This window comes from Scardinius erythrophthalmus, assembly GCF_964197995.2.
Source record: "Scardinius erythrophthalmus genome assembly, chromosome: 13".
NCBI classification, from domain to species: domain Eukaryota; kingdom Metazoa; phylum Chordata; class Actinopteri; order Cypriniformes; family Leuciscidae; genus Scardinius; species Scardinius erythrophthalmus.
This window is the reverse complement of record NC_138233.1, coordinates 25038177-25057016: the sequence shown is the minus strand read 5'-3', so window position 1 is coordinate 25057016 and position 18840 is coordinate 25038177. Positions and strand designations below refer to the sequence as shown.

The 18840-nt window shown below is 40.2% G+C and overlaps 1 protein-coding gene across 1 annotated transcript in view; it reads right to left on the bottom strand.

Annotated features, from left to right (window-relative positions):
* Positions 1 to 1084: 1084 nt before the first annotated feature.
* The window catches only part of LOC308700472 (uncharacterized protein), a gene marked incomplete at its 3' end in the record, with an annotated part of 106356 nt that continues 88600 nt past the window's right edge, over positions 1085 to 18840 (bottom strand). The window contains exons 5-7 of the mRNA XM_081382106.1: positions 10434 to 10505; positions 1990 to 2061; positions 1085 to 1133 (exon numbers count right to left, since the gene is read on the bottom strand). Coding sequence (XP_081238232.1) covers positions 1085 to 1133; positions 1990 to 2061; positions 10434 to 10505 — 193 coding nt within the window. The remainder of the gene's footprint in view (positions 1134 to 1989; positions 2062 to 10433; positions 10506 to 18840) is intronic.

Sequence of the window (18840 nt, the reverse complement as noted above, 5' to 3'; positions counted from 1 at the left end):
TCAAAACCCGATGGAAGTGTTTAAATAGTTCCCTGCTTTGCAATTTTTGTAGTCGCTGTTTATAGTGATCACAAAAATACTACAGTGATCACGAAACCCAACAGCGAATGATGGAAAAGGATTCTCAAATCTCTCAATTATGTCGCAGTGCACCATCTATTTTAATAGGCCTTTAACGATCATTGAGATTAAAAGATTCGGTTGGCCTCTCACTCAAACAATGCATTTAATATGACTCTTAAATTACACCTCAAGTGTGTTATGAATGGCAAAAACACACATTAACATCACATTTTTTAAATGTTTATCTTTCGTTCTTTCATTTGTTTCTCCAGATGTCACATTATACTAATCTACATAAAAAAAAATACACATGCTTGCCCTGAATTCCTATAATCCAACACTGTTTTAAACATAAACTGCTGTCCTTGAACATGTCTATTGTATAACCCCTGGACATTTCTGAAAGCACAACACTTAAAACTCCACCACTAACCTAAATATATAAGATGCTTTACCTGTAAAATCCCTTTTACGGATTAATTTTATGACCTCACGATAATCTCATTGACAGTCATCATACTCTTTGGTGATATATCTCCATCTGCCATTCAGAAATATCAGCCATAAGACAAAGGTAAGTCTGGGTTGTAATATAACTCATGCTAGAAATGATTATCCTCACATTGAGACTCAAAGCATTATCACTTGTGGCTAAATCGTTGCACCTAAACCACAAGCCATTCCTTAATTTTGCCATCAATTACCTAGATGTGTCATATTCTTACAAACTGGCCCTATTGCACAGCCGTAATGGTCAGTTAGCGGAATTTTGAATCTGCTACTGGAGAACATGGATGTAAGGTGTAAGGTTGAGCTTGATTACAGCGCATGGGGATATTTAGCCATGATACAGTGTCATTTGCAGAACTGTGTTTCATCTTCTCCAGAGGGGTGGAGAGATGCCTCAATCAGCAGGGAAGTGATGTGCATTCATGTACCACTGCTCTCCTTGGCTTGCAAAGGTCTTTGGTAGAATCTAGGGAGGTTCTGTATTATTCATGAAAATTGATTCCCGACTTACTCACACTTTCCTGCTCCCGAGCTCCTGTTTTATAAGGTCATTTTCTGCTCTGGTCACGAGAAGATGACACAGGGCATAAGATGAAAGATGTTACTATTTTTCCTCCTTTGATTCTCCCTTCACCACCTGTACACCTTGCTAACAATGCCGAAAAACCTGCCTAACAATGATGTAACTGCCATGTCCTCTGGAGCCAGGAATTAATGGCGGGGGTGGCTTTACTCCGGGTCCCCAGTGAGCGGCGCTCATTTGGAGGATGAGGTTGGCACTTAGCGCCCTGCCAATTGGCTTGATGGAGATGCGGCGGTTAGACCCCCCCCCCGTATGTCCCGCTTCCTGCCTCACATCCTCTCTGGGACAATTCGGGGTATACCCAAGGAATAAAAATAAACTCACTCACAAACACATCAAATCCAGTGCTATCAAAGAATTTGCTATGAACTCTGACTAAACCTGTTCTGAGATTAAGGATGTGAGTGATGAAGGTGAACGCAGAGAGCCAAAGAAGACTTCCCAGCAGGCAACAGAAGAGAGATCTCAGAGTCAAAGTGAGTCTAACACCCGGTTTAAAGTAGACAATGCAATTCTAGACAGAAAACACACGGCACGGCGGTGGTTTTAATGGTAAGGTGCACCCAGAAAAGTCAGAACACTTTTTTCTAACGGCAACGATGCAGCACAATGACAAACGAGCAACTTTAGCTGTCGCACGGGCGGTTGCATGCTAAACGCCACAGTGTCGGACCGGACGGGGTGACACCAGACTATGCGCCACAGGTCCACAACGCAACACAGTTTGTCCTTCAAGAACAACCAAGAAACACACAGACAGAGTTAGAGGAAAGGGACAGCAGAGGTGAGGAGAGAGGAGAGAACCCCGCAGAGGAGGCGGGAGGGGGACTTACAGTATCTCCAAATCGCGCAGGGCTCGGAAGGCTCCATCTTCGATGCAGCTGATGTGGTTGCTGTCCAGTTGCCTGCAGATGAGAGACAGAAGTCAGCGGCAGGTCTGCAGACGAGCGGGTGGGGGCTGAGGGGAGGGAGGAGGAGGAGAGGTGGGGGCTGCGGGGAGGGAGGTAGACACACTAACACACACACACACACACACGGGCATCTCATATCTACTCTTCTCTCCTCACCGCAGTCGGGATAAAGGACCAGCTGGCTAAAAGTGGCCTGTCTGGCTATAACCTCCTCCTATCTCGTCCTCTCTTTTTTGCCACACTGCTGAGAGTGTGGGGGCAAAGAGAGGTAAGAGAGAGAGAGAGAGAGAGAGAGAGAGAGAATGGGAGGCTGGCTATAGTGCACAGCCCACCCCGTCTGTCAGTTCTCTGTAAATATTAATTGCATTTTCTCCCCCCAACCCGCTCGTCTGCCCCCCCTCTTCTTCTTCTTCTTCTTCTTCTTTTTTTTTAAAAGTCAGAATGGGAGTAATTTCATTACATTAGAGCAGCCAATCCATTACAAGCTTTTACCGGCTCTGTCAAAGAAACAATTTCATTAAAGGAAGGGGTTCGTAAATCAGCTGGGGTCATGGAGCTGGACGAGCAGACGCGAGGGGCACTTCTTCCTTTTTGCTTCTTTTTCCTTTTACTTTAATTTGCAGACTTTGCTATCCGCCCCTCCTTTTGCCTATTTACCCCTCCCTCTCTGCATTCTTAAAAGAGATGGATTTGAAAGAGACTTGAATAAAGAACAAGGAATCTAAGCGCTTTTCTTAAGTCATTTGTTCAGCAAACAGGGCTGCTGTGACATTTGACCCATGACAGACACTGTGCCTTTGCGTCTTTAGAGATGGGTAATAAAGAAGAACAGAGCATCTCTGGCGATCCATCCCTCGTTTCTAAAAGACACGCATCTGTCTCCATAATTGCTGATGGGTCAGACTGTATGGCATCCACCCACAGCAGATGCATTAACTATCACAGTGAAAATTAAATACTCTTTAGATGCAAAAGTTAATAGTTCACCCAAAGATTTACTCACCCTGAAGCCATCCTAGCTGTATACTACACTCTTCTTTCAGACGAAATCAGAGTTATATTAAAATCACTTCAGAAGGCCTTTATTAACCCACCAGAGCCGTGTCGAGCACTTTTATAATGGATGGATGCGCTTTGATGGACTTCCAAAAAATTTTACCCATTGACTCCCATTATAAAGCTTGGAAGAGCCAGGACATTTTTTAATATAACTCTGATTGTATTTGTCTGAAAGAAGAATGTCATATACACCTAGGATGGCTTGAGGGTGAGTAAATCATGGGGTAATTTTCATTTTTGGAAACTATCTCTTTAAATGTTTGTCTTTTATGATATTTATTTTTTCATCCAAATATATGAAGACTTTAAAGAGACACTTGCCTTGAGAGTAAAATTGTGAATGTGTTACATTTGCAATTTGTTACATGTGTTACATATACTCTTTGGCTTATTGATTTTTATAAAATGGCTACAACAGCTTGAACAACAATTATGTTATATACTGTAAATTATATATGTACACACATAAATAAGATATACATTTTTTACAAAAACACAAAACCTGAACCAAATATGTATCTTTAATGACACATTGTAATGACCATCAGTCTGTAATGATGCCGACACAAAACTTTCTTCATATGTGGACATCACTGAAAATAACTAGTTCATTAAGAGAGTCAGAGGTTGATTCATTAAACACTCTGATAAATTCAATACAGAGAAGGATTTGTCAACCTGATTCAAAGCACTTACTCGACTTTTTGAACCATTCATTAAAAGTATTGGCTCATCTGTTCAAGAATTAGGCTACACTAAAAAGAAGCAGCTCATTATAGTCATTTGTTCATAAATCAGGGTGCACTGGTTTGATTGTTTTTGCGTACAGCCCGAGGACATCTCAGCAGAAAGACTTTTTTTAAGTCATTATTTCACGATAAGCTGTCGTTTATTGCACAAGGCACATATTTTTATATAAATGCTTTAAAAGAATGGCTTTTTAGCATTTATATTACAAGAAGTGCCTTGGACTATAATTTTTCTATACTCAGTGACTGATTAAAACCTTCTGGATTTTGAATGGAATGGTGAAAAGCACTTCAAAAACAAAAAGCTATTTCTTCACGGTTAATTTCTTGATTAATAATAATCAGAATATAGAAAATTCCACTGGCAAGTAATACAGTGAACTGCCAAACAGCAGGTGATATTATGAATACTTGAATAAATTCAAACATAGCTCATTCAATCAGGTTTCAGAGCCATAACTGTCTGTATTATCTGAACATGCGAAGTTGATCTCTAGAGGAAGTCATTGTGGTTATGTGCCATAGATTTTGAACAATGATAATACTGAATATAGTCAAGGGCGAATAGCTGTCTTGAAAGTACATTTGCGAGCGTGTGGTATGTGTGAATATCCGCATGTTTGGGGATTGTTTGGAGAGGTGGGACATGGTAGTGTTGGGTAATGAAAGTCCCAGTTTTAATTTCCCTGCTCTAATTACATTGGCCTTTAATCATCTCAGTCATGAGCCATATTGGCACTTTAGAGCTCTCGTCCTGCCAGTGTCCCATCTGGAGTGAACGGTAGAAAGAAACAGATATGGGTCTTCCTTCCCTTCACTAGACTATTAATCTGTCAGAGTCGGAGACGCTAACCAGCAGCCGCATGGCCGTATTTCATTCACGCTCGATAACTAGCACAGCAAATGAGTTTGAACTGACCGTCACAGCCAGGACGATGCTTGATCAGAGCTTCAAAAAATATGAAACTCATATTCAGTCTATAGTCGTAACAGATGTACAGTAACTTTCATGGTCACCAAATCAAGTGTGGTTTGAGGAGTTGTGTCAGTATTACACTGCTGATGCCTTGCGTCTTCTTGTCTCTACTGGTTTTGTTTCACTGTGTCTCATCTCATTCAGACTTGTCTCACTTTGTTGTCTCATTTCATCCCGTCTTGTTTCACTTCTTCTCTCATCTCACTTTGTATCTTCTATCATATTTTGTCTTCTCCTTCAGTCTAATTTTCTTCCTCTTTCTCAATTTGTCTCATTTCATCTGGTCTTATTGTCAAAATTTATCTGGTCTCATGTTGTCTAGTCTCTTGTCCTAATTGAACAGAAGGACAGCCTCGGTTTGGAGGGGTGTCCTGAGAAAGTGATTCCCAGAGCAAGCAAACTTGATTGGCTATCGTGGGATCAGTGTCATTCACACCACACCGTGCACTGATCATGTGTAGTGTGTGTTTCAGCATCAGCAGTGCACATGAAAAGCTGAGATCTGCCTTCTGCAGAGTCTCGTCTGCTAGGCGCAGAAGCTTGTAAAGCGGGCAGCGACTGAACCTCGCCCTCTCGGACATAATTCAAACCCACGTGCGGTCAGAGTGACAATCTGGGTACAGGAACATGAAATAGAAAGGCTTTTATTAGCACACAGATGAGAGCCTCCCACAAAGGGGTAAAAATCTGAGTGTCCATGTATCTGATGGTTTACCGTACAGGACGCGCAGCTCTCTTAATGATACCTCGGTTTCAGGTAATGAAGTATTGTGTGCCCTACATGTGCAGATGCCATACGGCCTCTCTATCTGCTATGAATAACAATGTCAGTGGAATGAATGTGTGCAAGCCATTTCCCATGAATCCACTGCTCATACAGCACCTGTTCTAATGGGAAACGTACCCCGCTGACACAAGCACGTCATGTTGATATTGAGCTCATCAGGCATGTTTTCGCAGAAGGACTCGAACATGCATATGATGAGGGAATCTACGACATCACCCTCGCTCGACGCTTCTCGAGGTTAACGTGACTGGCGCAGCATGTCTGGTGAACAGTAGGAGGGCATGACTAAAGCCATAAAGGCAGACGGAGATATTGTGTCTGGTTTAATAAGGTGCAACATAGACTCTCGTTAGCTGGAGGAACCATCTTGACCATATTATCCAGATGGCCCCTCTATAAAAGGTGGAGGATGCTGGCTAAAGGCGGATGCTGACTCCAGCATGCTGTAGCCTGTAAAACTGTGGAAATGTGAGGGCGATATAAGAAATAGAGATTCAACCTGCCCTCAAAGCGTGCATAGCCATTTTCAAATAGAGGACATTAAGGTAGAAAAGCATACGAGAAAATCAATTCATTCCTGGAACGCTGCCTGTCCATTTTTTTTCCTCCTCCTTCCCGTTAAAAAACCGAGGGCTGGATGATTTCAGCAATTAAATCAAGAGTCACCTTGCCACGCGTTGCAGAGGCAGGTCGGTGGGAGAGAAACACGCTGCCGACGTACAAATCCATCCTTCTCGCTCAATCCTTGTTAGTCCTTTTTCTTACCTCTAAAAAGCCCTACCTGAAGAAATGAGTGTTGCCTACCTGTTCCTATCATTCATCCATCGGAGTGTGACGGTGCACATGACAGTGATGTGATGAGCATTCAAACACTGTCTAACACCATAGACATCACTGTAAGAACATCAGGGGAAAACATGCTCGACAAAAATGTTCACAAAAAAAGCTTGCATTTGTACGCAGAGTTGGGGAATATTTAAATTTAAAGTAACGCATTACTATATTGTCCATAAAAAAGAACAAATAATATTACATTGCTAATTTTTATGAAAAGTAATTTTACATTATTTTTTAATGCAACATAAGTAGGCTATATGTACAAAGTTCTCAAAATGTATCATGGACCCAACTGCCACATTATTTACCATTACAATTCAACACGATCTCATGAAAGTGCGTATCTATAGCACGAATGATATTTCTCGTATTATTTATACGCCAAAACGAGTTTTTGCGTTCAAATGATACGCACTGCAAACCCCTTGGGTAGGATTAGGGGTGAGGAGGGCGTGCATATTACACGCCATAAAGTGCGTATCATATGCACGCGAAAACTGCGTATCATATGTATGCAAAAACTCGTTTTGGCGTATAAATGATACGAGATATTTTCATTCGTGCTATTGATACGCACTTTCATGAGATCGGGCTCTTACAATTTCACTGAAGATACAAATAATAATTATTTACATGTTATGGCCGATGCCAGTTTTAAAACTGTATACCATTTTGTCTAAATTTATAAAAATAAAAAATAAATCACAACATTATTATTTGTACAGTGTATATATTCAATGTAAAATTTGCTAAAAATTACATTCAAGTGTTATTAAATTATTACGATTCATTTGTCAGTGAGTGTTAGATTACAACATGTTATATTATTATATTATATAAATATTATGGTGTCAAATTTACAAGTAACGTTACCATTAAGTCATCTCATGACATCATTTGTATTACAGTCCTGCTCATAAGTTTACGTTAATATGATTATCATAAGTATAGCTTCTGAAGGGCAGTGCTAATAAAAAAAAAAAAAAAAAAAAAAAAAAAATATATATATATATATATATATATATATATATATATATATATATATATATATATATATTAGCATCTTGCATATTCTGCAAGACGTATGTAAACTTGTGAGCAGAAATGTATATTCCAATGCTGTCTGTACATACTGTATCTGTTAAGTGTGTCTGCAGAGAGTTATTGACCTGTTTAGATGATTGACGACACTCCTGCAGTCTGCGACTCATTTGACAGGGGTCAATGAGGTCAGAGTTAGTATTGACAATCAGTTAACTCAATCTGACCAGGGCGGGTGGTAGTCAACATTCATGCACAAACGTGTGTCACTCAGGAATACACTGATTCAAAAGACCACCCTGAATAAAAATTAAACACTGAAAATGATACTGATGAGGTGTGGCCCAGTGGTTGAATATATACAGTAAGTTTGTAACTTAGCAGAGAGTTTCAATCCCATGAGCTATCACCTTTGCGCTGTTAAATCCCGTTGTAAATGTTCTGTTGCTTAAGTCTGTTAAATGACTACTCATTCACTTACTAGTGAACTATGGCTATACTGTATACTTGGCTTTCTCAAACTCTCCCACCACTTTTTCTTTTCTTCTTTCTCTTCAACTGAAAAGCATGACTGTCTTTAAACAAAAGCTAACTATACTTCCACACCTCTCCGAGATATCGAGCATGATGTGACCCATGGTTCTCAGCCCACAGTGGGAAAGACTTCATCTGAAAACAGTCTTTGTTACAAAGCCGGCATCAGATATTGCGACAAAACCGCCCAGAACTTCACTGAGCGCTCGAGCCAGGGAATGCACACGAACGCTACGGCCGCATACCATAGCTGATCTCTGACTTCAACCAAAGTTTCCCATTAATGACGACCTCAAGACTGCGTCCTTCATTCATTACAGGGAATTATCGGAACGCTGCTCCTGGGACTGGCTTTGAAGTATAGCTGCAGAAGGCAATGTTTATTGTTGTAGGCGTGTTGGAGACTACCAGCTCCATGCTCTGTTCTTAAAGGTTTGAACCCAGGAAATTGGGTGATTATGCTTTTTACTTTAAAAAAGAGATAGTATTTATTCATTTAAATCACTATTAAATAAGCCCCTCTACACTTAAAAATAAAAGGTTTTGGCTTCTATATTTCAATGAAGAACCTTTAAAATCCATGGAAATTTTCCACTGTACAAAAGGTTCTTTATAGCGGAAAAGGGTTCTTTATATTATTCTTTAGATTATTATGTTCTTCAAACTAAGAAACTTTCGGACTGTGGCTGCATACTCTCTTGAGTAGGTACTTATTTTGAATAAATATTTACTTCACAACCGCTAAAAAAGTACATTCTATACAGTATGAGTGTGTGTAGTATGAATGCAGTCTGGACGTACTACATTTGCCATGTTGTCATTATCATGTGACCAACCGGCGTCAGCTACTCCGCTTCACTGCCATAGACGAATCCTCTCCCGTGGAATTTTGCCGGAAGAAGTAGGTCATCCAGGTACTTTTTGCTTACTCTTTTATGAATACTGTGAATTCAGACATACTTCTTTTGTCACATACTGTTTTTTTGTATGCATGTCAATTCGGATGCAGCCTATGTCTTCGCTATGTTCCCAAAGCCTAAATCCGAATTCGGAAAGGCATGATAAATGAGTAACGCATTCTATGGAGCCCCTAAAGGGACATGGTTAGGCTTGCTGGTGTAGTCGGTTACATTACTGTACATCAGATTTCACTTATCACATGTGAAATCACCGAGATGACTGACAGGACGATGTCGGGGGATTTGCACAACAGATCTTATCTTGTAAAATGTGTGGTCAGTACCGCCGCTCCCTATAGACCTTATGTAGCCCCACCCCTTTTCAGCACTTCTGTCTTCCACAGAAGGTAAGGGTAAATACATATTTGTATTTCCACAGCATGAAGGTAAGATCTTAAGAATTTATGAATGAACTTGTCGGTTTTAAAAATCTGACATTTGTTATGATATCCGCTTCAAACATTACATTGCTCATGATAACTTTTGTTAATTCTACAATAAGTAAATCCACTTCACCAGCTAATTACTCTTCGACAGCGATGCCATAGAAATATAGAGAGCTACCGCCAAAATCGGAAGTTCAAACTCAAAATTCTAAAGATGGTTGCGCACTTGTTTCTCTGGCGCATAAGGTCTATACACAGAGTAAGTGTGATAGCAAATTCGAAAAGCGAGCGTGCGTTCAAAAACGATTTCAATTGATTCAATACCCCGCACTCCCTGATTATATACAATATAATCACCCAACTATATAACTGCGAGAGAACGCAAAAGCATTGAAATGTATTTTTTCCTTCAATCTCGACTTTTTCCCCATCACCATGTCTATTTAAGGGGCTCCATAGAATGCGTCAATTCCTTCCCGAACATAGCTTTTGGCTTCGGGCACATCCCTTGGTCATCACTGTGAAAACCCCCTTTTGGAACCTTTATTTTTTAGAGTGTGGTCCACAGTAGCGAGATCAGCTCCTGAAACTGTTACAGGAGATTTATCAGAAGCCATTACTGTAATTGCAAATGGCTGTGGAACATTACTCACTGGCAATATCCTGAAGATATCCATCTTATTGAACCATACTGATTAATTGAATTTTCATCAGCGCTAAGCTTATTAACTGTTATGACAAATGATTCGAGGAGCGTACATGTAGGCCACCTAGCACATTGCTTTTGAACATTTTCTTCTTCCAGCGAGAGAGATTATTATCTTTCATTTCACTTATCTGTCTTTGGAATAAAACACAAGACTCGTTAAACGCAGTGGACGACTGTCTCGTTTGCAGTTTGATGTGCTGATGTGGAGTATCACACCTTGGCTCACTGCTTTAGGGGAAAGGAGAGTTTATGAAGGCTTTTTTGCCCCGTAAAATCATGCAAACGAATGTCACGGCGGTGCCAATGGGAGATGAGGGAGAAACACTTACAGGTTCTTGACGGCGGTGATCCCTCGGAAAGCCTTACGAGGAATAGCCTGAATCTGATTCTCGCTCAGGTCCCTGGAGAGAGAGATAAGAAAGAGAAAGAGAAAGATATTAGGATTTGTTTGAAGCCACTTCACATTTTGGGAGAAAGCGTCTTGAGGAAGATGGACGGTTTGCTGCCACCCCTCTGGAACGATACGCCGCTGCTTTGAAGTCTGAAACCATATTGTTCTACTGACCATAAATGTCACATCCTCCTTTATTCGTCTGGCCTTTTATCACTCTATGTGTGTGTGTGCTGGTCTAATGAAAAACATTTCTAAAGCAGTACTTTGTAATAAAAGGCCTCATAGCGGTATGCCCCGCAATCGTTGCTTCATTCCTGTAGAAAATGAAGCAATCATATGCACTTTGAGTAACCCGAGAAAGCAAACAGACAAAAGTAGCTCTACACCAAAATTAATGCCTGGCATTTTTAATGCTCGCTTATGAGCCAAATGATTTTTGACATGTCACAATGCTTGTGCTTAACTTTATTAAGCTTGTTTGTTTGTAGACTCACGCTGGCAAACATAATTTGAGAACCAGAATGCAATTACTGGCCAAGAAGGAAACAAATGCGATATGGAATATCTGCCCAGCTAATCAAAGCATCTGCTTTGGAGTCATGCCTGCCACACATAAGACGAACAGACCACCACGTGGGTTAACTAACCTTAACTGACCTTGCTACAACCAATTTCACTGATAAACAATCAGGCGTGGATCCAAACACAGCGAGGAATTCTGCCAGAGCTCGTGCGTGGGACGTAATGATGTATCAAGTACAGGACTGCCAGCAATTTCCTCTTAGGAGCATTAAAAACTGTAGTTATTGGGCTCTTTCAGCCCCCTGCCAGAACTGGATACGTGTTTTTTTTTTTTTTTTTTCTCGAACCAATCAAGTTTTATTATGGCAAAAATCTTAATAACTATGTTTTGCTTTGCAATAAGGGGCTATGGTATTTCATCAAACTGTTCTTGATGGTTTTTGACATGTTCCACAATCCTGCGTTTCTATATTTCTTTACAGCACTCTTGGCTGGCTTGATTCGAGCATCATGTTCCTTTGTGTATCCTTCATGTCGAACTTTGCAGCGCATGTACAGAGGAGAACAAACATTTGCAGAGTAAAAACTCATAACATCCCATGTTCGTATGCCACAGAGTGGGAAAATAGGACCGCTGTTTATACCATCATCACGCTGGGCAAGAGCGAATCCCTGTTGCCTTTGATGGTCTAAATGCAAAACAGATAAAGTGCAGAGATGGAGAGGAGCACAGAGGAAACTTCTCTTTGGCTAGGCTTTTTAATTCTTCATGAATGGCGAAGCACTAAACTCGTACGTCCTCGGCGAGCCGAGAGCACAGCGTAGTACTTTACAGCACTTCCACTGCTAATAAATGTTTTATTGCTTTGTTTACTCAGTGGAACCTTTTTCATTATTTCAACAAAAAGGCAAATCGTCCCAAATAAAGGCACTTATGAAACGCAATCAGTCTCAGCAGTGCCGTAGCTGAGGAGCGACAGAGAGAAACTCCATGTCAGAAGAAAAAAAAAAAAAACAGCCCCACAGGATTCGGGCTGAATTAGATGATTTCTAATGAAGAATTACATGAAACTATAAAGAGATAATAGAAGTTTATGAGATATGAGAATTATACTGGCTGGGAAAAATGTAGCAATGCACATATTTCATGCGCTTTGACACTATATTAATTACGCATGGATAATGAAACAATATATGCGACTTCAGAATGAATACAAGCTCTCCAAAGAATCTTTAAAAACACAGGTTAATTTGTCCATTTAGATACTGTAGCGATGCAGTTCACTGCATACAGTGTAAAGATAATGTTCTTAATTAATACTTTGTCTTGTTTTATCACTTAACGTATTAAGTCTTGATTTCAGAGAATATAACCTTTTTAATAAATCGACTCATTAAGGCTTCTTAGACTTTAAATAGCAAAAAATAGCATAATATAGAAATAGCACAATATACTTATAAAAACTGGTGTTTTTATATACAATAAATTTAACTTAATCTGGTTTACACTGCTATCATTAGCGTCAAATTGGCCATCTTAACAGAAGCTTGAATTAATGCTTTAAGTTAAAGATACAGATTCAAACCAGACATGAGCCAAACCGTGTTTGTTAAAGGACAGAGCTGCATTGGTCCCCCTCCTCTAGCAATCTGCTTGCAAATTTCATTAATTTCATTTGGCTTTGGCCCTGCTCTCTCTGACTGTCAGGATGCCTGCCATAAATCTCCCTTTGATTCCATTACGGCTCCCATGTCCAGACAACCTGGCAACGCCAAAACATATTACAGATAAACGCTCAGCAACACGCAAGGATATGAGAGTCGAGCAGCAAGGAGGAGATATCCTTACACATACACACACACAAGCAAATGTTAGACAGAATGAAGCGCTACATGCTACTTGAAATGCCGCTGTCATGACACTCAGCACACATCTTGTTTTCAGTCGGATGCACATAGGATTCAACTATAAATGGTTAAATATATGCAAGGAAGAGAAAACCAATAATAGTTCATTATATATGTCTGTTACATTTCGAAAGCTCAGTGTTCTGTCAATGTAAATCAGATTTTCCAAATTGAATCTTTAACTTTTGCTTGAGAATTCCGAACAGGATGGTGTACCTTAGATTGGAATTAACCACAAAGTAAAGTCTGAAAGTTTGGGCTAAGTTTTTACTGTTTACTACTTCAGAAAAAATCCTAAGCAGAGTCCATCCATCCATTTTACCAACAGCATGTTTTATGTCCTAAGCAGAATGCTTGAGGAATATCAATATGCTGCTGCCTTACAAAACACAGTGAAAAGTATTGAGGGTATGTCGGTCAGTTCTCTTTCTTATCACGCTTTACGAATGTCACTCTTATCTCTTCACTGACAAATGGTGCACTTTTACAAGAAGGTTATTTGCTTCACTTTTGTTGTTTTCTCGCTCTGTTAAAAGCACAAAGGAAAAGAGTGAGTGACTAAGAAAGTCAAGGAAACTTAAGCATCACTTTACAGTAGGAACTCAAATAATGCAGGATGGCCGTGACAGGGTCTCTTTCAGTTATTACTCACACACGCACAAAAGCTTCTCAGGTCCATATATGCACAGTATATTTTTACGTGAAAACGTTTTCAAGACTTTTGATTCCTGCATGAAAGCTTTTGCACAAATGTTTCATGGACAAATACAAGTGTACACTCACTCTCTAACACAGTCACGCATGACACCCGCTCTCGGACAGGACTGAGTTTCCCAGAGGAGGTCAGGTTAATTTGTGTTTCACAGTACTTTATGATGTTAATCTCTTCTAAAATCAAACATGGCTATGTTTTTTCCCTCTCTGTATAAACTACAGAGCAAACTACTTACTATGTTTCGGCTAACTCAGCCCTTGGAGAAATCTAATCTTCGTCTGGATAGGACTGCTTGTTGTTACAGTATATCACACGAGTGTAATTTCAACGGTTCTCATGATGCACGGATCCAGAGCACATGGGATTTTCTTTCCTTGGTTTTTTCTTTCTCGTGAAGTTAAAACAGACATCTGTCTCCTTCCATCTATCTTATCAAGCACAAACCGCAGCCCAGCTTGGTGACTGGACTGTTGATACGTCTCCTACCATGCCCGTGCCTCTCTCATTATCTATCAAGCGCTGTCTTTCTTTCACTCTTGCTTTTGGCAGGGCTGTTATCTGCATGCCAAATTGAATCTAGAGTCCGAGATTCTCGCAGAGACCCCGATGCCTGTCAGTGGGTTCCTACACGCTTCTGTTAAGTCCTGCCAGCAATGACAGATCCCCCTCGAACGTGCTCATGCGATCACACACAGATGGGTCAAACACATCTGAGCGTACACACCTGATCACAAAGAGAAAGGTGAAAGGTTATTAAAACCCTCCAGCTCCTCACGCTAGATATATTGCATTACATTATTCATTTAGCACTCATAACTGGGGCCAACCGCATTGCTGTCATAATACATCTGACCCGACTGCTTCAGGGATAACCAGTTAAAAGTCTGTCTGCATGTGTGTGTGTGCTATAGGGGTCACTTTCAAATTGCTGTTAAGACTGTTCTGAAGTGAAACCAGCCCTACAAGAAAATGGAGAGCATTACAATACACCCTTGGCCCTTCTGATTTCATCTTGGTGTCATGAGGAATCAGGCCGTAACTGTGACTCCCTGAACTGACAGGTTACAACAGCAAGCTGGCCGGGTCGGATGCCGTTTGCACAGGTTATGAGATGCACATTTCTGATTTTTTTCTTTCATTAAACACACAGCCAGAAACAAGGAGAAAGAAGATGACCCCCTCGGGCACTCCATAAGCATTTTGTTTTATGAAACCCTAAACGTCTTCAGTCCACATCCATATCGAGTGGCAGTTTCACATGACGGGCTGCATCTACCGTAAAGCGTGCACTCTTTCCCCCCTCCTCCTCTATTTTTGCATCTGAGGAGCCTTTTCCCACTGGAACGGCAATTCATGTAACACTTATTCGATAAAGATATATAGAAATGTGAATAACAAATAGTGACCCCGTTGCAGCCTCGTATTTCACTCTTTTACAGCTCCAGTTATGGTCGTGGTGGGCGGCGCTCGCTCGCTGCTGGCTGGAGTCTCCACTTTGCTTTATTTCCACTTTTAAAAATGGAGGCAAATTAAAACACTATGGATTTCTGGCCCTGAAAGACCGTATAGTGTAATTGGCCTTAAGGATGACAGTAGTTCTTAATTACACTGAGTAGAGGAGCTTTTTCATTGGACCCAGGCCGCTCGCTCTATCTCTCTGTTGTCTCATTCTGCGCGAATCACCAGCCAGCAGATCTTCTTCTTCCCTTGAGTTATTAGAAGTTATTATTCCAGTCTCTCCACTGAAATCTTTCTCTTAAAGAGAATAGAGTAGATGTAAATATTACGTTCTGGCAGGTGGCACAGAACCAGCAACAAATCACATGCTGGCTGCAAATGTGAAAGTGCGCCGGATCGTTCAGTCACATTACTGATCTTTAGATGGAGGTTTCTTTCACCTGCTGCGCTGCATATAGGATGATGAAGGCAAATGGTTGGGATGGTTAATACATGTCTGCCAGTTACATCAAATAAAGCATTCTTGCGCCTGCGCCATTAATCTGAAAAATAGTGATTATGATTATGGTGTTTACATGAAATACATGTTGATAACAGGTCTATTCCAATTTTAACTATTTATTTAGGAATACACACAAGTTAATGCATTGGAAATCAATGGAAATAAAAATGTAAAAATTCTGTGAAAGAAATGTAATTCTACCATATCATATCATGATTTACTAAGGTGACTCTTCAGCTTCACTTTAAAACCATCAATGTATTATTGATGCAGTTTTAAGAAATATAATATAATAGTTAGGGTTAGGGATTTTTCTCAAATATGCGTATGGCACATACAGACTGAATTATGGACAAAAACACACTACCGTTCAAAAGTTTGGGGTCAGTAAATGTTTTTGAAAAAAGTCTCCCTTGCCAATGCAGGCTGCATTTATTTAATCAGAAATAGAGTAATAACAGTAATATTGTGAAATATTATTACAATTTAAAATAATAATATATCTGTGATGACAAAATGTATTTTCTTTCCTGTGATGGTAAAGCTGAAATATCAGCATCATTACTACAGTCTTCAGTGTCACATGATCCTTTAGAAATCATTCTAATATGCTGATTTGAAAAGACAAAAAACAGTATTATTTTTTTTTTACAAAAGCAACAAAAAACACTCAATATACTGTACATTTAAGCGACACGTACCAAAACTAAAATGTTCCTATTATAATCAAAAAGGTGCAGACACTGTGAAAGTCTGATTGATTGTAAAGTGCAATGTAGACGTTTCAGTGATTTTAATGGAATGGGATCATCAAAATATCACACATTTATTTGAATGTAAATTCTATTAAACTTAATAAACAGCGACTACAATGTCAAGGGAAATAATCGTATATTATATATATTTTTTCCATAAACATTCAGCCGTATTGTGACGTGAACAGGATGGTGAAACCCACTGCAGTCTCTTCAACTTTTGTGACAGCAGCAAGTTAGTGAACACCAGGACGTCAGACTCGCTGGAAGGAAGAGGGAATGGACATGAAATGAAAAAGAAGGACGTGAACATAGAGCCCTCGTTCACTGATCAGTATCCGGCAGTGTCAGCTTTGTATTCCTCTACAGTCGTTTAACTGCCCTTGCTTAGTGTCTTACATGTAACCCAAAGACTCCTTGATTTAATTAACTCAGTGCTTTATGAATAAAAATATTTCACTATTGATCATCCTAAGAGCTGACGCCGGCTAAACCGGGACAGCGCTCGCTTCATTACGCCGTCCTTACTTGCAATTGGAGTCACTATGGAGGGAGGTGAAGGCTGCTTCTAAATCAAAGAAAATGAGCTCAAATGCTCCCTTGGGTGTCTAAAGCTTTCAGCTAAAGCTTCTACATTCCTCCGCTGCATCCAAGAAAGAGTCCGTGTATGGATATTATAAATAGAAAATGTCCACCCCCCGCCTTAGTATCTATTATGTTTTGTCAATGCTTTAATTAAATTGGATTGCTTAATGTGATTTATCCTGATCCATACACTTTATGGCTCTAAAAGCCTTTTTGGCTCCCGGCCCAAAAGATGTCAAACAAATTTAGATGAGTTAGTGAAGAAAAAAGGGGGAGAGGCTGGGTGCAGAGGGTGATTTGTTATTGGTTAATCCACTTTTATTCTTCGTGTGCCATTTGGTTTAATTTTCTCTCTTCTGCGTCGTCTTGCCCTGGACCTAGCCTGAGCCGTACAACAAGCTTTTAGGATCATTTATAGTCACAATAAAACATCAGTTATAAGAGATGAGGAGAGTGCATGACTGATTTCAATATGGGACAGCTTTCGGATAGAGAATGAGACCGCAATGTCCTTTTCCCAGTCCTCACAAAAGACTTGAGAGCAGAGCCGTCCAAAACAAAGGGAGATGTTGAAGAAAGGATGAGGCTGCTAATCAGACAATAGGATTTAAGAGCTTTTAAAGTGAGTGGGTTGGAGGCAACAGCTGAGTCGCGCTCCGTCCATGGTGAGGGGCCACTTGGCACTCATAAATAAAACTAGGAGATTAGGAGATTGGCTGCGGGTGGGGGGTTCTGGGGGGGTTTCGATGGCTTTACAGGCAGAAGTTTCCATCCATCTTGCAGCAGGTCACAGTTGCCACGGAGACCAAGAGCCATGCTGTCCAATTAACTACTGAGGCAGTGATGCAGGTGGTGCAGGTGGGGTTGGAGGTAGTGGTAAGGGGCATTGAGAGCAATGTTTTTTTGTGTGTGTTTGTGTCTACATGAATACAGGAGAGCACAGAAACACACTCCACACTAAAGCAGCACCTTTAATGGTGAAATATAAGTCACTCCCAGGGTGAACGGATGAAAAGAGACAGTGTTATTTCCAAACAGTCTGTCCTCTGAGATGAAGAGACAGGTGTGGGCGCGCTGTGTGTGTATGTGTGAGTGAGTGAGTGTGTGTAAAAGATAACACTTCCTACTCATCTTGAACTATAATCTGATATAAATTATAGAATATCAATCCATTCATCCATCTATCTATCTATCTATCTATCTATCTATCTATCTATCTATCTATCTATCTATCTATCTATCTATCTATCTATCTATCTATCTATCTATCTATCTATCTATCTATCTATCTATCTATCTATCGCCCTATACATCCATCCATCCATCATACATCCATACATCCATATGTCCTATCATCATCCATCCATCTGCCCCATCCATACATACATCCATCCATCCATCCATCCATCTGCCCTATCCATCCATCCATCCATCCATTCATTGATACACCCTATCCATCCATCCATCCATCCATTCATTCATTTATTAATTAATTAATTAATTAATTAATTAATTAATTCATTCATTCATTCACCCTATACATCCATCCATCCATAAGTCCTATCATCATCCATCCATCCATCCATCTTCCCTATCTATCAATCCATTAATCTCGCCCCATCCATCCATCCGTCCATCCATCCATCCATATGTCCTATCATCCATCCATCCATCCATCCATTCATTCATATGCCCTATCTATCCATTTTTTTAAGACAAGAAGAACCACACAGCTCAGCAAACAAACAAAAATCCAAACTCAAATCGACAAGCTCAAACCCTTTTCACGTCAACTCAAAACAACGGAATCAGATCAGATTTGTTTGTCAGGTTCTTAGAATGCATTAGGTAGGAAGCTGAATAGAAAGCAGGGGTGGCTGCTTGCTCTCAGCCAGCT